Source organism: Coccinella septempunctata, chromosome 9, assembly GCF_907165205.1.
Source record: "Coccinella septempunctata chromosome 9, icCocSept1.1, whole genome shotgun sequence".
Taxonomy (NCBI): domain Eukaryota; kingdom Metazoa; phylum Arthropoda; class Insecta; order Coleoptera; family Coccinellidae; genus Coccinella; species Coccinella septempunctata.
In genome coordinates, this window is record NC_058197.1 from 18,489,444 (window position 1) to 18,512,076 (window position 22,633).

At 38.0% G+C, this 22,633-nt stretch overlaps 1 protein-coding gene and 1 long non-coding RNA gene across 13 annotated transcripts in view; both read left to right on the forward strand.

The window, feature by feature from the left end:
* The window catches only part of LOC123319848 (ephrin type-A receptor 7), a 152,280-nt gene extending 136,090 nt beyond the window's left edge, over positions 1–16,190 (forward strand). For 4 of the 9 annotated variants that reach the window (XM_044906828.1, XM_044906830.1, XM_044906826.1 and 1 more), the window contains exons 8-20: positions 288–443; positions 2,149–2,312; positions 2,373–2,838; positions 2,910–3,092; positions 5,925–5,969; positions 6,132–6,272; positions 6,328–6,578; positions 8,006–8,215; positions 8,461–8,499; positions 8,750–8,928; positions 9,073–9,231; positions 10,656–11,774; positions 13,658–16,190. In XM_044906828.1, coding sequence (XP_044762763.1) covers positions 288–443; positions 2,149–2,312; positions 2,373–2,838; positions 2,910–3,092; positions 5,925–5,969; positions 6,132–6,272; positions 6,328–6,578; positions 8,006–8,215; positions 8,461–8,499; positions 8,750–8,928; positions 9,073–9,231; positions 10,656–11,774; positions 13,658–13,925 — 3,380 coding nt within the window. In that variant the 3' untranslated portion in view covers positions 13,926–16,190. The remainder of the gene's footprint in view (positions 1–287; positions 444–2,148; positions 2,313–2,372; positions 2,839–2,909; positions 3,093–5,924; positions 5,970–6,131; positions 6,273–6,327; positions 6,579–8,005; positions 8,216–8,460; positions 8,500–8,749; positions 8,929–9,072; positions 9,232–10,655; positions 11,775–13,657) is intronic. The other 5 variants (XM_044906832.1, XM_044906831.1, XM_044906834.1 and 2 more) reach the window with 5 other exon arrangements.
* A 322-nt stretch (positions 16,191–16,512) lies between these two features.
* Positions 16,513–21,329, forward strand: LOC123320417. 4 transcript variants are annotated; one of them, XR_006538757.1, is made up of 7 exons: positions 16,513–16,586; positions 17,090–17,238; positions 17,564–17,705; positions 18,361–18,462; positions 20,192–20,303; positions 20,422–20,555; positions 21,223–21,329. It is a non-coding gene; the product is annotated as an uncharacterized LOC123320417 (long non-coding RNA). The 4 variants fall into 4 exon arrangements; XR_006538755.1 differs by lacking the exon at positions 16,513–16,586 and having other exon boundaries at positions 16,995–17,238; XR_006538758.1 differs by lacking the exons at positions 16,513–16,586; positions 17,090–17,238; positions 17,564–17,705 and adding an exon at positions 17,916–18,206.
* The last annotated feature ends 1,304 nt before the right edge of the window (positions 21,330–22,633 follow it).

A 22,633-nucleotide genomic window follows, 5' to 3' on the forward strand; every position in this document is an offset into this window, starting at 1 on the left:
TTGAGAAAGTTCCCGAAAAAAAAAAGAAAAAAAAATAAAAAGTAAAAAGAAAAAAAAGAAAATCCTTCGATCAACAAATTAATTTTCATAAAATCTTTTGTTGATTAAACCACCGACTGGGAAAAAAGTCATAATGTTAAATCTCGACCAACATCTCTTCAGTTTCATCTATATTTTCCTCGAGGAAAAAAATTGTGGAGCCATCGTTGAAGATATAGAAAAAAAAAGTGTTAATCTTCCCAACATTTTTTTTTTATTTATTCGATATCTTTTTTTCTTCGTTTCAGTTTGCACGCCTGGTACGTACAAGGCCGAGGTGGGCGACGGACTGTGCCTAAAATGTCCGAAACACTCGCAGGGTCCTGATTTCGGCCTGACGGAATGCAGATGCGACAACGGCTACTACAGGGCGCCCTCAGATCCCAAGAACATGTCGTGCACACGTGAGTACTTTTTTTTTCGATTTAAAGACCGGAAGAATAGGCAGCCAAGGAGTTAACGCCTACAACCCACTTCAGTTACACCTGATACAGTTCGAACTTAATTTCGAACAGATGTTTTCCCGTGATTAACACTTCACGAAACGTCTCCGCGTAGTTGATTGCCGTCCATTAGTCGTGTGTCATTTTTATACATGCCATATGGGAGTTGATGAAGATGGATCCACTGAGCTTGTTCTATTTCGTTTGGGTCTAATTGAACATCCGAAATGAACGGGAAAGTCGTTAAGGTCCTAGTTGATAGATATCCTCTCGATCTGTAGAAGGAACTTTTTATTTTTTTTTTATTTTTTTTTTTATTTTTTTCCGGAAAGTACAAAAAAAAAGTTTCCTTATGTGGAATTTAATTTTTAATAATTATTTTATTGTTTTCCTTCAAGTCAGCAACCGTGGTGATGATTTAAAAAATAACTTTTTAATTTTTCGGCGATTTTCGTCATCAAAATAAAAATCAACCCGAGATGGACCTTCTTCCGTTGGAAACCCTCTTGCCCTCTGAAAAAAAAGTCCACACGTCTGAAGAATGCTAGTCGAATTTATCGCAGGAGGAGCAACTTTTTATTTATTTTTTTTAATTTTTTTTTCCGGAAAGTACAAAAAAAAATTCTCTATGTGGGATTTAATTTTTGATAATTTTTTTATCGTTTTCCTTCAAGTCGGCAACTGTGGGGATGATTTAAAAAATACATTTATATTTTTTCGGCGTTTTTCGTCATCAAAATAAAAAACTCTCGCCCGTTTAAAAAAAAAGTCCAGACGTCTCGCTCACGAAGAATGCGAGTCGAATTTATCGCGAAGGTTAATCGGGAAAAAAACTACGCCGGCAGATGCTGAAAACGAAGCAGTTTTGTAGTACACAATTGGGTAATTACGGAAATTACCATTTTTTATTGGGGCGTTCTTGTTTTATGAATATTTAGAGGAGGCGCAGCCATGAATAATTTATTCGGAAATGCGCTGAACTGAGTGCATTTTGCGGTGTTACCGAAAATGGGCTTATTACGACGCTAATATGTCGGGGCATAGGGGTCGGTCGTCCTATTCATTTTCGCGAAAAAAATTGGAAATTTATGCAGACCCGGGTTAGCGAAAACTGAATTTCAGTCCATTTCTTTGCCAATAAAAATGGTCTGAGGTAAATGTTTTTTTTTTAAATGAAAACAACAGTCTACAACCTTTTTTTCTCATCCTAAAATTGTAATCAATTTCAAATTGGAGTATCCAGTGAGTCAATGAATAGTTGCGAGAAAATTTGAGGGGTGATTCCCTGTCAAAAAATAATGTGGGTCTTTCTAATATTTTTTTTTAGCAGCCCCTGCTGCTATACCAACTGTGTTCCCCTGGAGGACAGAGATCCATCACTCATCTGTTTTTTCTTCTATAAAAATATGTCGAGAATAATGTTTGGCACTGCATTGTTCCTAATTTTTTTTTTTTTCTTTTTTTTTTTCTTTTTTTCTTTTTTTTCCTTTTTTTTTCCTTTTTTTTTTTCTTTTTTTTTCTTTTTTTCCTTTTTTTTCTTTTTTTTTCTTTTTTCTCATACTAAGCCTGATTCTGACCATTAGGAATAGGCTATTTCCGATTGTAGACACTAGGATGAATGTTAAACCTAGTTTATCCTGAAAATAAACTGAAATTTTTCTTTCAGAACCACCCTCGGCACCCCAGAACCTATCGGTGAGCTTCGTGGACCAGTCCACGGTGATCCTAACGTGGTCGGCGCCGGAAAATCAAGGCGGCAGACACGACATCAGGTACAGGGTGAAGTGTGACGCCTGCAGCCTGGGCCTCGTCCAGTACAGCCCCAGCCAGGTAAGAAACATCGACTCCCCCCCCTCGATCTCTCAGCTGACGCTAAATCTCCTCTCGCAGCCCTCTTTCAACGAGACCAGGATCACCATAACTGGTCTGAACGCCGTAACCACCTACCGCTTCGAGGTCTTCGCCGAGAACGGAGTCTCTTACCTCAGCACCAAGGCGCCTGAGTTCGCGGACATAGTCATCACCACGGAGGCGTCTATAGGCAGCAGCATCACCAACATACAGGTGGTCGCGGAGAAGGGTACCGAGATTAGTCTCTCCTGGGATTCCCCGAACGTGGGAGACGGTTCTGACATCGAGGGCGACATGATAGAGACGTTCGAGGTGCGGTGGTTCCCTAAGGGTGACGGGGACTACACCAACTCCACCAGTCTGTTGACCAACGAGCTGTCGGCCACCATCACCGGTCTCAAGCCGAAGACGGAGTACGGGATACAGATCAGGGCCAAGACTCAGAGGGGATGGGGGGCCTACTCCCCCGTGATCTACAAGATGACCGGGGAGGTCCTGAACACCGGTAAGTTGAAGATGAGGGGCCCAAGGAATGGGCCCTGGGGTACCCCGGTACTATATGCCGTTTATTTCCAGCCTACGTGGGCGATCAGGAGGGACTGAGGTTGCAGCTGGTGGCCGGTGGTATTGTGGCGGTGGTGGTGATACTGGTGGCGGTCATAGTGTTGACCGTGGTGTTTCTAAAGTCGAGGTCTAACGACGAGTGCAACAAGAAGCAGCCGAGCGACTGCGACACCTTGGAGTATAGGAACGGAGAAGGTGAGATTTTGGGGTTTTATTTTTCGCGGGAGTAGATCATCTGGTTATCGAGGTTGAATAGGAGTATTTTGGGGTTCGAGCGAGCGATCAAAATTCAAATTTTTCCCAGAAATTCCACGTATGGACGTCACTAACTCCTTCAAGTGGCTATGAATCCCCTAAAAGAAGAGACTACTTTATTACCCGTGTCTTTTTGGAGGTGCCAATAAACCGCGAATCTACTGGAATCAAATCCCATAGCTTCGACGTAGTAGAACCTTTCGAAATCGTCAAAGGGCTGAAGAATTCGTGAATCTATGCCCTTATATATGGGTCCAAAAAGAGATGTCCTTTGATCTTGAACTGGGTTCAGGGTAGCTTCATCAATTCGGCATCACGGGCATTCTGGAAGCTAAAGGACAGAGTGTTTCAAAATCACAACCTCAATCTGAAGACCAAGACAGCTGTTTACGAAGCAGTGGTCCTCCCAACGCTTCTTTACGGAAGCGAAAGCTGGACGCCCTACAGACGACACATCAAACAGGTTGAACAAACGCAACAACGTCATCTAAGACAAATAATGCACATCAGATGGTTCCACAAAGTTTCAAATGCAGTCTTGCAGCGCGCGAGTTGTTTAACAATCGAGACTCAAGTAACGAGGGCCCGACTCAGATGGAGCGGCCACATTCTGAGGATGCAAGACACACGACCCCGCAAAATAGCTCTGTATGGCGAATTCACAGAGGGAGCTCGGAAACCAGGAGCCAGTATAAGCGGTTTAAGCATCAATCCCTAAAATCAGTTTATGCCAATCATAACTGGGAACAACTAACGTTAGACGGATCACAGTGGAGGTCGTTGGTCCACAGTCCACAGTTATAATGGAGACTCGAGAAGAATACAGCGGCGGCCAGATCTGGTTGGTGACTATCCATGCCTGGAGTGTGGAAGGATCTGTAGGTCACGGTTGGGTCTCTTCAGTCACAGGAGGGCACACAGTCGCAAGTAGACCTAAGAGATTCAGCAATGAATGAATGAATGGGTTGAGGGTATATGGATTCGATCTGAGTTCTCCGGTGCTCTGGTATAAGCGTCCAAACTGAGGTTGTCCAAGCCCTTGTATAAAGGTACAAAGTGAGAACTTTTTTGCCCTTGGGTCATGCACTGGGATGGGGGTATATAGGTTCAAACTGAGGTCGCCAGAGCTTCCTATATGGATCCAAACAGAGGCTATCCACTCCCTTATATAAGGGTATGACTAAATCCAAACTGAGCATGTCCTTTGGTCATGCAGTGATTTCAAACTGAGGCTGTTTTATATGGGTATGAGCTGAGTCTCTTCATGCCTTCCTATCAGGGTCCAGACTGAGACTATCCATGCTTCTTGATCGTGAAGTAGGGTAGGGGTATATTGGTACCAATTGAGGGACCTGAGAATTTTTGTGCCCTTTGGTCGTGCACTGGGATGGAGGTATATGGGTTCAAAAGGAATGAAGCAATAGGTCTGAGGCAACTACATGACTATCCTTCGAACACCAGGGCACTGCTATATGGGAGAACTGCAAGTGGAAAGAATAGAAGAGCCTGTATCCAGCAGTGGACTCGGAAAAGACCACTACAGAGCAGCTTATTATCAGTTGGAGCTGTGCAACAGAAGAACCGTTTGAAGAAAGATGCCATGAGCTAAGCTTCCACTCATGGTGGGACATTGCCATCTGTATCTCATGGACTGCTAGGAGATGCTCTGGAAACCAAGGAAACGAGCAGAGATTTGAACATGGACTATTCCTTATTGGAAACCCTACAGCTCTCAAATGCTCCAAGACCATGGCTGGCAGTTCCTGTATGAACGCATGAGTTACAGCTCTGTCTTCTTCTTATACGGGCACATAAATGCAGTGTTGCTCTCTCCAGAAACTTCATCCTGACCGACAAACACATCCATCCATATGGCGACCACAATAAGCAAATCCCCCGTCATATTCCATCCTCTCGCTCAATAATATCCCGCCATCCAACTTTTATTATGCGCCATCAAATCGTTCCAATCAGGATGTAACGATAAATCTACACTCGTTCCTTGCCCTGATTATTTCTCGAGGAGTTACGATTCCCCGCGCTAGATGGCTTCGAATAAATGGCCAGAAAAGATAATATCTCACGTTAAAATTATACTCTGTACATTTATACGGCGAAATTACGGACAGTAAAGCTAAATCACGGCGAATACGGCGCGTACGTCATTGCAGGAACTTGGCTTGCGATTAAGAATGTCTTTATGTGGCGTATAAAAGTTGCGATGGGACAATAACGACGTTTTTTTTTATATTCGTGTAGTTTTTTCTATTGGTTTTATCGCTCGTTCGATTTGTAGCTATTGAGATTTTATGGGCTGCAAAAACGTTGTGTGGTATATATTTTTGTGTATATACAATGTGGATGGAAGGGGTTGTAGATGATAGCTAGATGATTTTAGATATTTAGGGTTGCGAAATAATTGCCATCACTTTCACATGTAGTATAATAATTAGATCACTTTCCTCTTTCACAACAGAACCTTGTTTTTATGCCTATCCCAACTCAGGATTGGTAGTAACATACAGTAAGTAGTTCAATATGCACGCTTTTTTCAGGAATACCTCGAAAGCATGTTTTATCGTCTTTAACCTCTTTTAGATGTTTTTATCGATACATTAATTGGTATTTATCAAGTGAGTTTGGTCACCAAGTTTTATAGAAACTTGTTGGTACACTTTATATTTCATCGACCCCTTGAAATGCTCCACCTAGACCCCACCTTATAGAAATGTCTAAATGTTTGTTTTGTCATGTTTTGTTTTTCTTTTGTAGTGCTTAATCTGGACAACACACCAATCAAAAGAACCCATGCCAACGGTAAATGTTTTTCGTTTTGTTATAAACTAACCACAATTCTAATGTTATTTTAACTAACTTCAACTGTAACTTCTTCTGCTTGGATTCCCTCAAGTTCTTTCAAGTTACTTCTGAATGTCGTCTTACTGCCCATTGGATCCCGATTTAACTGTGTTCTTTCAGTGACTACACCTTTGTTCACTGGTCTCGGAAGTTCATCGAGGACTTACATTGATCCCCACACCTACGAGGATCCCAATCAAGCTGTCAGGGAATTCGCGAGAGAGATAGACGCCAGTTTCATCACCATCGAAGCGATCATTGGTCAGTTTATTCGATTTTTTTTTCTCTCGGTTTTGAACGTTGTGTCTTCTCTTAGGTGGCGGAGAGTTCGGGGACGTCTGCAAGGGTAAACTGAAGATGAACAGCCTGGAGATAGACGTGGCCATCAAGACCCTGAAAGCCGGATCTTTGGACAAGGCCAGGAACGATTTCTTGACCGAAGCCTCCATCATGGGACAGTTTGAACACCCGAACGTCATATTCTTACAGGGCGTTGTCACAAAATCGAATCCGGTCATGATTATAACCGAATATATGGAAAATGGATCACTCGACACGTTTTTGAGGGTGAGTTCGATAATCTAGGCTTAACGCAACATATTTCAACCTCAACTCGTCCTTAACCAACTTTATCGTAACCCAAAATCGTCCTAAACCAACCATACCTAAGCTTTTAAGCCTAACATCAACCTAACCCTAGTAGCCTAACTTTATCCTAAACTAAACTCACCCTAACCTAACGTAATCCTAATTTAGACTACTTCCTTCATAAAAGTCCTAACATAATCTCATTCTAACCAAGCTTAACTTCATCCTAACACTCCTAGCCTGATTTTATCCTAACCTAAACTCACCCTAACGTTACTTAATACTAATTTGAACTACTTCCCAATATACTTCATCCTAGGATTACATAGTCCTTACATGATTTAATTCTAACCCAAGCCTAACTTCATCCGAGCCTGACTTTATCGTAACCTAAACTCACCCTAATTCTAGCTACTCCTTAATTTACTTAATCCTAGCCTTACATAATCTCATTCTGACCAAGCCTAACCTTTCTAGCGTGACTTTAACCTAGCCCAAACCTACACAAACCTATTTAAGTCCTAAATTGTAACTTTCTAATCTAATTTTATCCTAGTCTAACCCTGTCCTAACATAATCTCATTCAAACCCAAGCCTAGGTTTATCTTAACCTTCCTAGCCTAACTTCATCCTAACCTTACTAGCCTGACTTTATCCTAACCCAAACTTACACAAACCTAATATATTCCTGAATTATACTACTTCCTAATCTAATTTTATCCTAGTCTAACTCTGCCCTAACATAATGTCATTAAAACCCAAGCCTAGGTTTATCTTAACCTTCCTAGCCTAATTCAGTCTTAACCTTCCTAGCCTAACTTTATCTTAACCTTCCTGGCCTAACTTTATCTTAACCTTCCTAGCCTAACTTCATCCTAACCTTACTAGCCTGACTTTATCCTAACCCAAACTTACACAAACCTAATATATTCCTGAATTATACTACTTCCTAATCTAATTTTATCCTAGTCTAACTCTGCCCTAACATAATGTCATTAAAACCCAAGCCTAGGTTTATCTTAACCTTCCTAGCCTAATTCAGTCTTAACCTTCCTAGCCTAACTTTATCTTAATCTTCCTTGCCTAACTTTATCTTAACCTTCCTAGCCTAACTTCGTCCTAACCTAAACTTAACCTAGCCTAACCCTGTCCTAATCTAACCTCATTCTAACCGAACCTAATCCAAACCTTCCAATCCTAAATTTAAATTGACCTTATCCTAATTTAACTTTACTTAACCTTAACTTAACCTCATCCTAACCTAACGCTATCCTAACCTAACCTAACTTCATCTTAGCCTAGACTTACCCTGATGTTTCTAACCTAACCTATTCCTGGAAATTTTATATTTTGGCTGTTTTTTTTTGCGATTTAGCGATTCCTGTACCGTTTTCTTGCGATTTCAGGCAAACGACGGCAAATTCCAAGTGATCCAGCTGGTCGGTATGTTGCGGGGCATAGCCTCCGGTATGCAGTATCTCGCTGAGATGAACTACGTGCACAGGGATCTCGCAGCTAGGAACGTTCTTGTGAACTCGCAGTTGGTCTGCAAAATCGCGGATTTCGGTCTTAGCAGGGAGATAGAGTGCGCCACCGAAGGCGCTTACACGACCAGGGTGAGTGACTGATCGAAGTCTAAACAGAATTTGGTTCTAGGCAAAAAAAAATTCCTCCTAGAATGATTAAATGCACGTAAAAAAAATACCGGTGTGAAAATTTAGACTGTTAGAGAGACAGATGCAGTGTTAACAATAATCCTGAATGAGCATGCTTTTGTTTTTATTGTTTTTCTAGTTTATTCTAGAAAGAGAGACTTATTGGTGATGTTTTGAAAATATTCTTTTTTTCTCTTTCAAATTAGACTGGGGATCTATGGCATCTCTTCAAGATGAATTCAATAGTAAGTCTGAATCATTAATTTATCAATTGTGATAGGAAAATGATGTTGGAGATCCGATATCCCTCAAATTTCGCTCCAATTCAATTTGACGAGAGAGAAGGTTAAATTAAAAAATTTCTCTGAATTGAAGATTCAATATTGAAAAAATCATTCGAAATTTCCATAAAATAAGTTAGACATCGTAAGAAAAAACACGTTATTCTTTTCTCTACTAAAATGACAACACATGTTCACAACGTCTTGTTCACAGGGTGGTAAAATACCGGTACGATGGACCGCACCAGAAGCCATCGCTTTTAGGAAATTCACGTCTGCCAGTGACGTCTGGTCGATGGGTATCGTGTGTTGGGAGGTTATGTCTTACGGGGAACGTCCGTATTGGAACTGGTCCAATCAGGACGTCATCAAGAGTATAGAAAAGGGGTACAGGTGAGTTGAATCTACCATACGGCACAGAATATACTGTCAACCATGTTCAAGTGCTGTATATTGGGTTTTTTTATTCTAGGGGTAGTGAAACGATTCGTTTCTACTTTGAAAAAAATCGAGACGCTTGAGACTTTCTATTTTCAGGTTACCCGCCCCCATGGACTGTCCGGAGGCCATCTACCAGCTAATGTTGGACTGCTGGCAGAAGGAGAGGACGCACAGGCCGTCCTTCCAGGCCATCGTCAACAATTTAGATAAATTAATAAGGATGCCGGACACGCTGAGGAAGATGGCTCAGAATCGGTAAGTGAGGAGGTTGTTCGGTCTTCAAGTGTGTCCTAGGCATATCTTTCGATGTAGTCCTATTATGGAGCTAGTCGCGGGGGCCACAGTTTGAGGTTCATCCTTCCTTGACGCGAATGCGGCTTTTTTTCTCTTTTGTACGGTTTTTTTAACTGAAGATTCAAATTCACTTAATTTACATAGATGGATATATTCATCAATCACTCAATTTGGCTCAATTAGAAACTTGAGTTTTCTATGGTCGAACAGGTTATGTCCCCAGTAATACTGTAATTGCATTTCTTTTTCATTAGTTTGAAACGGTTGCGCCTTTTATTGTTTTTGAATAAGTGATTTTTCAATCTTGACTCATTTCGAATGGCTCAAATACAAATATATCAATATATAATACGTCACGCAAAAGAATCACTTTCATTTTTCACAGAAACGGAATCCAGCAGAAGTTCCTGTCACTGTCATTGTCAGTGAACGTGACAGTCGATGACGCATGATAATAGAACTAGATTTTTCCTCTGAGATTTATTCCAAATTTTTCAATATTTCATTCCAACTGCAGTAAATACCACAGAAGAGCTGAGGCTTGAGAGACGTACTGAATTTGTAATGTATTTTGGATAAATGTAAAGTGGGATATTATATACAGTGTGTTTTGAAAGATGAGGGCTTTTTTGACAGAAGGTAGAAGGTAGGTCATTATACCAAAAATTGTCCACATAGAATATTCAATATGGCAACCCCTAGAAATTCTACGAAATTTCATTAAATTTTAAGTACGGGCCTGTGGAAGGTGACTCTGGCATCGGAAAAACGAAACAAAACATAAACATAGGGTTGTACAATGAATGGGAAATTGTGAAAAGTGAAAGTTTTGTATGGTGAAGCATTTTATTTTGACCAGTTCTACCTTCTGTTGAAAAAAAGCCTCACTTTTCAAAAGACCTGTATATCGAAACGAGACAATTAAAAAAGACAAGACAAAATAGTCTTGAGATTGGAGAAATAATTCGTGAAGAGATCTACTTTCAGAACAGCCACAGGAGAGGAAGTTTGGTAGGTTGGATGCGATGGCTTCCTCTTCCTGGTTTTCGATTGTCATCGTTGGTCGAGTTATGCGGTTCTGATGAGCTCGAATAGGAGCGAAATCGTTCCGTTGCCACTCCCCTTCGATGACGTCACGTTCTCCGTGGTTTGCCCCCAACGTAGATCGAATTCCTCCATAGCCTCCAACTTAACCAGATTCACGTTCACTGTCACATTCAACATGCTCCTTTCATAATCTACACAACGGCTTCAACTTTTTCTTCATCTTTCCTCATCGAATTAACTTCATCTTCCTCGCTAACCTCAAAATGTGGCAACCTCGCACGCGACCGTGCATCTTGCCGATTGTCATTTTGTGTTAACATTTTTCACCTTTATTTTAGCTCTCATCCATATAACCCTTTCGATTGGCACGTTAGAATACCGCAACAAGAAGTCCACTCTGTCGAACTGTCTAACGCGCAGGAGCAAAACTGCTTCGGCACGTTGAGCCGCTGTCAAAATTATTCGAGACCCGCGCAGTCCGCCGCCGAACCGGTCGATCCCCAATTGTACCCCAACTACCACCTGCCCGACGTCATACTGTTCCAGAACTACGGCACGCTGCCGGGCGCGCACAGCTCCTCCAACCTCCTCCAGCACTACTCGAACTTCGACCCCTACAACCTCAGGAGGTCGCTGCTCAATTTCGAGATGAACAAGCACTTCCGCAGCCTGCTGGATCTGAGTGGGGACGACAATCCGCAGGAGCAGGGTACCTCCGAGACCTGGGGCTACGAGAAGGAACGCCCCAACAGGTACCCTAAAAAGATGACCTCAACCGAGAACATAGATTTGGACGGGGAGGTTTACGACGGTAGAGGGCACTACGGTACCAATTACGACAGGAGGCACAACTCGAGGTACCACCACCCCAGGCATCCCAGAGACGACGCGCACTTTAAGAGGAAAAAGAACCTATCCCAGTTCTTCCCGAAGAAGCTCCAGAAGCACCTGGTTCAGAAGATGAACATAAACGATCAGCACGAGGAAACAGAGAAAACCAACGATCTTGGTTTCGCTACCCTGAGGAGGTTGGAACAGATCAACGAGAGTAATAGTAGGGGTGAACCCAGGCTGTATTTCGACCTTGAAAAGCAGCGTGAGGACGGTTCTGGGTCTCCCTGCAAGACGTGGGACCAAGGCGCAGGCCTCCAGGTCAAGTTCAACGACCTGAACAAGAGGCACCAGGCGACCTTTGACGGCGGTACGAAGGTCAACGTCCAGGACAACATGATAGAGCTGAGGGAGCGTTTCAGCGATCCGAAACCGGGCAACCAGGAAGACCTGGAGGAGAGCAAGGAGTTGAACGGTAGCGACGGACAGTTCTCGAATAATTTTGACGAGGCGATGTTAGAGGGTTTGGACAAGGGTGGGGGCTTGGATAGTGGCAGAGAAGATGGTACGGCACCTAAGTACTCTTTGCATCTGCAAGATGGAGCTTGGGTTACCTTTAATCACCTGTAAATATGCTTTCTATGTGTTAATGTTTGTTGTCAAGGTATTTAGCTTTTCGATTTTCGGTTGTGCGAACTTTGGTGGTGTGAAACCAGCGGGGTGTATGGTGGTACTTGACCAAAACGATATGCAGGTTGGGGAAAAAATCGGACTCCCAATGCATAAGAAAGAGAGTACTAATAGGCCAGATTCGTGATCTCTTTTTTCAAATTTCGCAGTCGATGCATCAAGACAACAGGCTGAACGATTGCCGATTTTGCGCTGTCTTTCTTATGCTTTGAGTGTATATCTTCTCCAGATTATTTCCCGAATAGCTCGTTCTGCAAACGCCCTTTTTTAATCTTTATAAAAAAATTTATTAACGGTTGCAACTTATCTCGAAAAATTCTCACACAAAAAAAATATTAATCAGATTCTTACAATTGTAATCAGTGCATTTAGCATCTTTCCACATACTAAATGATTAAATCAATTTTTTTAAATGTGTAGCAAATAGTGGGCGTTAAAAATGCAATCCAAACAGTCACTCTATTGCTTCTCAAATTTTCTGGAAGAGTTTGGTTCAGGTTAATGAGATTTGGCACTGCTGGACCATTTTATTTATATCTGAAGGTTTCATTAAAAAAGGCTAAGTTTAAAATAAGTTTTAAATTAGCAACAATGAAATAAATCCACAAATACCACCATATATTCTTTTTGTTTTTAATATTTTTTTTATTTCGTCAATAATGAATCTTTCAGAATGTTTCACACGACCAAAGGCAAGCTTATTTCCTTTCTTCATTTGCTTTCTTTTATTTACTTGCGCTTTTTTCCTCGTTTTAAGCACGAATCCCAGGTAGTTTAGAGAAAAAAAATACACTTACGTGGTTAGCAAGCGATGTGATATACTTTATTTTACAATTTGATAACTCTCACGCTCTTTTGTGTCAAATTAACCTAATCTCAAATGTCATTTAAATCAACCTAACCTAACTTAACCTCAAATGTCACCTAATCGAGTTGAATGGCAAAAAATTCAAATTTTTCAGTGGATATCACATCGTTTTACTTTCAAACGTTCAACATAACTTTGGCAATGAAGAATATCGAAATGGCTTGATTTGTAGTTAGCTTGGTACTCTTCCCCAATAACACACCCATTGTTGCTTAGTCCTTTAACCTTGCACCGTTTTGTTCGTTTCGTTTTTTCCCCAAGGATCCATCTCTCGAACCGTTTTAAACTTGGGTTATATGGTGAACTGTTTTTATGCTGTCGTTAATTTTTTTTTCTTCGTTGATGACAGCGTTTAGTTTCTTTGCTTCGCCTGCTGGATGTTTAGCCACACCGTGACCACTCTTAGACTGTTCAAAAAAAGTATATGGACTCCCGTTCGTCATAGTTCATAATAAGTATTGATGAGTAATAAACGATTCGGGGAATCCCCTACCGAGTTTAATTGGTGGGAGCCATATATAAACTTGATTGTGCAACAATTGGTGTTGATATGGTTGTTTTGGATGCCAAAAACCCGAGATTCTGGAAGGCGAGATGAATGAATCGCCACAGATTGAATCATTCTTGTCAAGTAACTGAATTCTCATAGAGTCTTCACTCAATCATGAAGAATGCAACATCGAAAGCAGTGCTCGTCACAGAACATTGTTCTCCGCGTGTCAAAATTGACTTAACCTCAAACGTCACATGTCAATGTGACGTTTGACATGTGACGTTTGACATGTGACGTTTGACATGTGACGTTTATGAATTCCGATGTAAGCCATCTTTGCCTTCTGGTTTTTCTTCGACACAAAGATAAATATGTTCATCTCGTCTACCTGAAATCTCGATTTGTTACCTTCGTAAACGTCGATTGTCTTTCCCAAACTGATCGAACGTTCGTTACAGCAACGCGAATGCGATCGCGGAGGACACACAAGACTTAACCAGCTTCTGCTCGGTGGAGGAGTGGCTGAACACGATCAAGATGAGCAGATACCTCGACAACTTCTTGAACGGCGGCATCAGCACGATGGACGACGTGCTCAGCCTGTCAGTCAAGGAGCTGAACGAGGTGGGCGTGACGATGGTAAGCCACCAAAAAAAGATCATGACGAGCGTGCAAAACATCAGGGCGCAACTGCGCATGAGCGGCAGCGAGGGTTTCCTGGTCTAAACTCGTATTGTGATAGTGAAAAAAAAAATTGGGACTTAAAGTGACAGATCTGAAGCAGTATTATAAGCACTGAGACTCGTCGTCCCTGGGAAAAAAAAAGTGTATAGTTATTGACGTGATACCGAGGGTTTACTGCTTGATCTTCATCGAGAATTCTTCATCGGTTCGAGACAATAAGTTTTATATGTTATCTTCGTTTCAAACTTAGTTTTCTATCTCTAGAGTATTCACCGCAACTATAGCCGACTTCTCAGAAAACTACGTGCAAATACGATTAACGATATGCTTTAGTGTTTGAACAGTATGCTCATTTTATCATGTTTATTTTTAATTCTTCCTTTTATTTTCGTTGTTATGAAGGTGAGAGGCCTAAATATCAGAAATCGTTGAAATGAACAATGAAAGCTCAATGATGTGTAGGCGTAATTTTTTTTACACAGTAATTTCTCCGGCTGCCAAACTTCAACACAATGATTACCACTTAAGTACGATTTTTCGAACCTACTGTGAATATACGAGCAGCTATATATAATTATTTATTTTATTATATCGGTTTTTTCTTAACAATATCGATGAATGGAATTTGTGATTTTGTACATGTGTTTAGACGCTTCCTTTTAGATTTTATTCATTGTTGTTTATTTTTCGACGTTTAAAAGATGAGGTAGAACATATCCGACTTACGTAAAGTAATAAAAAAACAATAATTGACCTGTTAGCTCTGTATAACGACAAATCATCCAGATTTTTCAACATCGTTTTGATACATGTATACTTGTAGTATTTTTAAACATTATTATTGATTAGTACTTGACGAAATCAAAATGGATGTCCGTGGAGTTCATTTGACCAAAATCCCCTTTCGTTTTGACAACAACAACAAAAATTTGAAAACGAAGAAAGGACGAAACACCAAATAAAAAAGTTTAAGCGAGAATCAAATGTCCAGTTTTGTTCGATAGTAGTGTATCACTGTACGTATTTTCAAGTTTTTATAGCTACTTACTATATGTGGAGATGTCCATAGTTACGATAAGGTAAAAGAATTAAGACTGTTCGTCAAAATGAAATAATTTAAGAGAAGAAGTAATATTATTCCAAAATATAGCAATAATTGAATGTCTTGATGTTCAGGGGCAAATAATAAGACAAAAAGTGCGAGTTTGAATGAATGATGAGCGGTGGGGAAAATTTCATTTTTTTTTGTTACCATCTCTTCATCTAAAGTACAATTATCTCACCATCGATTTTTTTGGCAGTTTCCCCCCCACGTCTTGTATACATGCGCCTAATCTATCTTAAGAATCTCGATTTATTCTAAAGCCTGCCTGCCCTTATCTCCTTGCACTGTAAAAGAGCTTTTCATATCTTCGGTGGTATCTAACATGAAACTGATATTTTTTTAATCGAAAACTTTTATATTGGGAAGTTTGTTTATTATTTGGCCTCCACATAATGTACAATCCAAATGTATTTATAAAAGTGTAAATGTACTTAATTTTCTATAATGCTCAAAATATATCGCCTATTTATGAGAATCAATTTTTTGGAGACCATCCTGGGAATCCTCAGGTACCGTAAGGTTTTCCTTCATGCGGCCAAAAGCGAGCATGAGAGAAAAACTGACGGTATAAATTCCCCTCCCCCACATATTTACAAGATGCCTTTTGTACAGACGTTTATACATAAAAAATTTACAGTCAACATATTTTTCCCAGGATGGGGTCCTTCTTGTTGAAATTGTTAAGTGAAATATTTGACTGAAAATGTAGGTATCTCTCTTTTTAATATTTATTATTATTTTTACTTTCTAACATTCCACAATCTTCGTTTTTCTTTTTATATTTCACTGACTGCCTCAACGATGGGACTGTTTTTGCTCCTATAAGTTCAAAACTAGAGAAAATATCAACCGATGAATATATTTAAAACAATTTTAAAGATGTCGAAACAACGAAATGAAATATTGAATGTCAGTGAAATATATTACGCATATATTATATCAAATTAAGTTTACTGTTCTGAGTGATGTGATAAAAATGTTATAAGTGAAAACAGACAAGTTTTATTTGAGTTACACCGATACGACAGGGATTCCGTTTGGCAATTTTTCTTCGGGGAAAGGTGAAACATGGATGGTTTCATTTATAACGTTTGGTTGTAACTTGAACTTTTGTATTTCCATATTCTCTCAAGAAATTTAATGTAAAATTGTAAAATATTTGTAATATATCATTATTCATTATAAAATAGCTTGAATATTAACGGATCTTTTAATGATGCCTTTTTTTTGGTTCAAGGGTTGCTGAATTAATTTTGAAGAAACGAAAAACCTTCAGTTCGAGAAATAATCAGAAGAAACGTGGAATATTCGTGAAAAATCGAGAAAGAAGAGAGGAAAAGTGGTAAAGTTTTTCGAGATATTTCAATACTGGAAAGTTTCCACGTGAATTTTTCAACTCTGATATTTGCTCGGTATAAATAAGAACTATAAAAATATATTAAAAAAGGGCTTTATTGGGGTATTTTTCGGTTCGGTAATGTCTAGTTCTGTGCAGTCATTTACTTCTTTGATTTCCAGCAGAATTCGATTGATTGCTCGTGCGGGGATATGGTGAAAGTGTTTTGGTAGAGAGGTGTGTGCTCGAGACTTCAATAATGGTAAGTTTAAAGCTCCAGTCAAGTGTTTTTCTCTGTTTGATTTGTCGAATATGTCCGGCAAGATAGGAAAAAGTCTTCAGCACTTCCTGTGACTTAATTAATAGACAAACAACGTTTCGCACAAAGGTTGAAGGTATTTAGAATTATCGTCTCTCTACCTTTGGCCATTGTCCATGCTACGCCACTGATCGATTTCTTGAGTTTATTTGATAATCTGTGTTTTATCATAGACATAATAAAAATTCATAATAAATCTATGCTCTGGGTCTGTGACTTGCGTCATCGTGTTCTGTGTTATTAAGTCTATGGTTAACGCGCATCCTTTGCGTTTGCGTGTAATTCAAACAGCGATTTTCATGTAAATAATTATAAAAAAGAAAATATTAGTTCATAACAGTTAGTAATACTATCAACTTAAACGTTTTAATATATTATTTTTCGTTTCTAGAATGGATTATTTCAGGAAGGTTTGTCTTTGATCAAATATTCTGTTACATTTCCAGGATGGATTGCAAACAAAATTATGAGGATTCTTGGTAAATTTAATGTTCACATGAGTGTAATTTTGGAGAAAAACGGTTCAAACGTGAAAAGATGGAATTATGACCTCGATAAACATTGGTTTTAGTTATTTATAGACTTCGTTATGGATGTGAGTACCCTCGATCATAGTTAAACCGAGCTACTTCCTTTTGTTATAAATATGAATCGATTCGTTAGTTTCAAAATGCAATTGCTATGAGAAATTACGGGATTCGACCGATTTTTCTGAAGCCATATATCCTTATAGTCATGATTCAGGGATCAATGCTCAAGAAATTAAAGAATTCAGTATGTTTTATATTTCTTCTAATGGGGAATAAGATATAATTTCATACCGTATACACATTCAACATTTGTATTGCTTCCCAATCATGTACGGACAAGTATGATCCTAGCATAAAACACAATGCATATTCAAATCTATCTGAAAACAGAACACAAAGCAACAACTTGAACTCATCGAGTTGTTTTGATTGCCAGAAAGGAAGGAAATAATTAATCAGTGGACAATTCAGACGAATAACTTGGAACTGTTGGTTTGTGATGATTAGGAAGATGTTGGGAAAGACAATAGTGGTGAGTTAAAAATTGTACGATCACTTTGAATTCTTATGAAATGAATATTTTCAATTGATACGATTCATGTTACTTTCAGTTGATTCTTCGGAAATTTTTTTTCGATTACTCATATGATGTTTGATGATTGAATAAAAAAGCATGAATCATTGGAAAATATTCGTAATTTTCATATTTCTCTTTATTTCCTTTTTTTACAAGATTATTCACTCTCTGGTTATATCGAAGAGTATGATACTCTTTGATTATACTATCTCTTTTCTCTGGATATAATCACAGACTACTCACCTTGAATAGTCTGTGGTTATAATGGAAATAATTTCGATCTTAGTTGCCTTCTTCGAAGAACGCTAACGCGCTTGCGCGTCGGCCTTATTGCGATACGAGATTCAAAAACAGTTGCCACAAAATAGTTAGCTTTGGTCAGCCATTTGTAATTTCTAGAATTCTCCGGTGATTTCTTACGATTTTCCACGATTTTCAATGAATTTCCAACTGAATGTAAGTTGAAAACAATATATTTTCATTTTAACATCATTATTTCAACAAATTTTACATCTTGGAAGTTTGAAAGTTCGTTATTGCAAAATTTTCAAGGAAAATTTTCCTCATTCTGATATCGATTTAGTTTAAATCATTGATTTATTCCTTTCAGAGAGAAAAGAAGTGATTTCACTTGGACAAAATTGTCTCGAAGAAAATTTTCAGTCGCTCCAGATAACAGATAGCAAGACGACAAACAAGACTTTCTTACTAGGTGAGTTCTGATACGATCAAATATATTCTATCAATATTCTATTTTATACATGTTTTTCCTTCATGTTATTCATATTATCTTATAGCTCACATTTTAATTTGGGTCAATATTAAGTTCACCGTTGCTCACCGATTTTGAAAATATCCTTTATTTCAATCCTTAAGAAATTTTAGATACAGAGAATGAATTAAATTCGTACTGATCAGAACAGATTGCCGATTCATATTATTTTCAGTTGATTCATTAGTAATATTTTCAAATAATTACACAATGTTAAATGATTGAGAAAAAGCATGAATATTGGCGAATATTCGAAATTTTCAAATTTCTGAATATAATTTGAATATATGCGGATTCATGTTATTTTCAGTTGATTTATATGGGCTTATATTTGAAATGTTCAAATTCCTCTTTCCTTTTTTAGCAGGAGTATTTCACTCTCTGGTTATAATCACTGACTAGCCACCTGTTGTAGTCTGTGATTATAATAATCGTTATTATTTCGGATCTTAGTCACCTTTCTCGAAGAACGCTAATGCTCCTGCGCGCCGGCCTTCGTTCGTTACGTTTCGATACGTTTTCGATACGATTCAAAAAGAGTTGCCGTGAAATAGTTAGCTTTGGTCGGCCATTTGCAATTTCTCGAATTTTCCGGTGCTTTCTTACGATTTTCGACGATTTCGAATGAATTTCCAACAGAATGTGAGTTCAAATCAATATATTTTCATTTTAACATCATTATTTCAACAAAAATTACATCTTGGAAGTTTCACAGTTGGTTATTGCAAAATTTCCAAGGACAATTTTCCTCATTCCGAAATCGATTCGGTTTTATTCATTGATTTATTCCTTTCAGAGAGAAAAGAAGTAATTCCACTTGGGCAAAATTGTCTCGAAGAAAATTTTCAGTCGCTCCAGATAACGGATAGCAAGACGACAAACAAGACTTTCTCACTATGTAAGTCCTAATACGATCAACTATATTATTTCAATATTGTATCTTATACATGTTTTTCCTTCATGTTATTCATATTATCTTATAGCTCACATTTTGATTTGGGTTTATACTAAGTTCACCGTTCCTCACCGATTTTGAAAATATCTTTTAATTCAGTCCTAAAGAAATTTTAGATACAGAGAATGGAATAAATTCGTACTGCTCAGAACAGATTGCTGATTCATATTATTTTCAGTTGACTCATTAGTAATATTTTCAAATAATTACATAATGTTAAATGATTGAAGAAAAAGCATGTATATTCGAAATTTTCAAATTTCTCTTTCCTTTTCTAGCAGAAGTATTCTACTCTCTGGTTATATCATAGAGTATAATACTGTCTGGTTATATCATAGAGTTTAATACTCTTTGATTATTTAATCTCTTCTGTGGTTATAATAATTATAATTTTGATCAGAGTTACCTTTCTCGAAGAACGCTAACGCGCCTGCGCGCCCGCCTTATTGCGATACGAGATTCAAAAACAGTTGCCATAAAATAGTTAGCTTTGGTCGGACATTTGCAATTTCTAGAATTTTCCGATGCTTTCTTATGAATTTCGACGATTTCGAATGAATTTCCTACAGATTGTAAGTTCAAATCAATATATTTTCATTTTAACCTTATTATTTCAGCAAAAATTGCATCTTGGTTGGTTATTGCAAAATTTCCAAGTACAATTTTCCTCATTCTGATATCGCTTTGGTTTTATTCATTTTATATTCCTTTCAGAGAGAAAATAAATAATTCTACATGAACAAAATCAACTATACTTACTCATAATGGAAAACAATAAATTCCAGATTATCGGCATAGCAAAACTTTCCCAAGAAAATCATTGTAGGTAGGTCATCTACGAATAGAATTCAATCTGCATTCCACTTATTGGAACCGATAAAAAAAAATCTTCCCTTAAATGGAAATGAGGAGATTTTCAATCATATATTGTTTTTCATTTTCAGGGTGGCTTGCAACGGAAACAGGGATGAGGATTCCTGAAACTTGTTGAGCTGTTTCAATCGAAGAAGCCTGGGAAGAAAGAAATCGAGATGATGTCAATCAGAAGAGTAGAAAATACTTAATCAAAGGACAAACGGTGAGTTGAAAATTGCATGACTTTCAATTTTTATGAAATGAATATTTTGTATAAATGCTGTTTCATGTTACTTCCAGAAATTCAATTGATTTTTCAGAAATATTTTTTCAAATACTTATACAATGTTAGATGATTGAAGAAAAAGCATGAATCGATCATTGGAAAAATATTTGAAATTTTCAATTTTCTCTTTCTTTCCTTTTTTTACAGGATTATTCACTCTCTGGTTGTATCTCAGAGTATGATACTCTTTGATTAGAGTATCTCTTCTCTCTGGTTATAATCACAGACTACCCACCTGTTGTAATCTGTGGATATAATTGTTATAATTCCGATCTTAGTTACCTTTGTCAAAGATCGCTAATGCTCCTGCGCGCCGGTCTTAATGCGATACGTTTCGACACGTTTTCGATACGATTCAAAAAGAGTTGCCGTGAAATAGTTAGCGTTGGTCAGCCATTTGCAATTTCTAGAATTTTCCGGTGCTTTCTTACGATTTTCGACGATTTCGAAAGAAATATCAACAGATTGTGAGTTCAAACCAATATATTTTCATTTTAACATCATTATTTCAGCGAAAATTACATCTTCCAAGTTTCACAGTTGATTATTGCTAAATATTTCAAGGATAATTTTCCATGTTCTGCTCATTAGTTGTTTCTTTCAGGGAGAAAAGAATTAATTTCACTTGGACAAAATCAACTACAGCAATTTAAGATGTAAAACGATAAATTGCAGCTTATCGGCAAAGCAAGATTTTCCTCTGAACGAAGGTAGGTCATCTATGAACATAATTCAATCTTCAAATTTATTGAAACAGATAAAAAACCTCTTTCTTTAAACGGAAATGAGGAGATTATCAATCATATATTGTTTTTCATTTTCAGAGTGGCTTGAAACGAAAACGATGTTGAAGATTTCTAAAACTTATTGAACTGTTTCAATTTCAGGGGACTGGGAAGAAAGAAAATCAAGATGATGACGATCAGAGGGGAAGGAAGAACTACTCAATCAATGGACACTTCAGATGGATAAGATAAAAGTGAAGGTTTGGGACGATTACGAAGATGAAACGGTGAGTTGAAATTGCTTTGCCGAATTCTCATGAAATGAATTTTTATGAATATAATATTTATAAATGCCGATTCATGTTATTTCCAGTTGATTTATCAGTAATTTTTTTTTGATACTTATACAATGTTAAACGAATGATTGAAGAAAAAACATGAATCGATCATTGGAAAATATTTGAAATGTTCAAATTTCTCTTTCCTTTATTAGCAGGAGTATTTCACTCTCTGGTTATATCGCAGAGTATGATACTCTTTGATTAGAGTATCTCTTCTCTCTGGTTATAATCACAGACTACCCACCTGTTGTAGTCTGTGATTATAATCGTTATTATTTCGGATCTTAGTCACCTTTCTCGAAGAACGCTAATACGCCTGTGCGCCGGCCTTATTGCGATACGTTTCGAGTTTCGACACGTTTTTGATACGATTCTAGAATTTTCCGGTGCTTTCCTATGATTTTCGACGATTTCGAATGAATTTCGAACAGATTGTGAGTTCAAACCAATATATTTTCATTTTAACATTATTATTTCAGCGAAAATTACATCTTGCAAGTTTCACAGTTGATTATTGCTAAATATTTCAAGGATAATTTTCCATGTTCTGATTTAGATTAAGTTTTGCTCATTAGTTGTTTCTTTCAGAGAGAAAAGAATTAATTCCACTTGGACAAAATCAACTACAGCAATTTAAGATGTAAAACGATAAATTGCAGCTTATTGGCAAAGCAAGATTTTCCTCTGAAAATTATTACAGGTAGGTCATCCATGAACATGATTCAATCTGCATTCAAAGTTATTGAAACTGATAAAAAAAAACCTCTTTCTTTAAACGGAAATGAGGAGATTATCAATTATATATTGTTTTACATTTCCAGGGTGACTTGAAACCAAAACGGTGTTAAAGATTTCTAAAACTCATTGAACTGTTTCAATTTCAGGGGGACTGGAAAGAAAGAAAATCAAGTTGATGACGATCAGAGGGGAAGGAATTACGCCATCAATG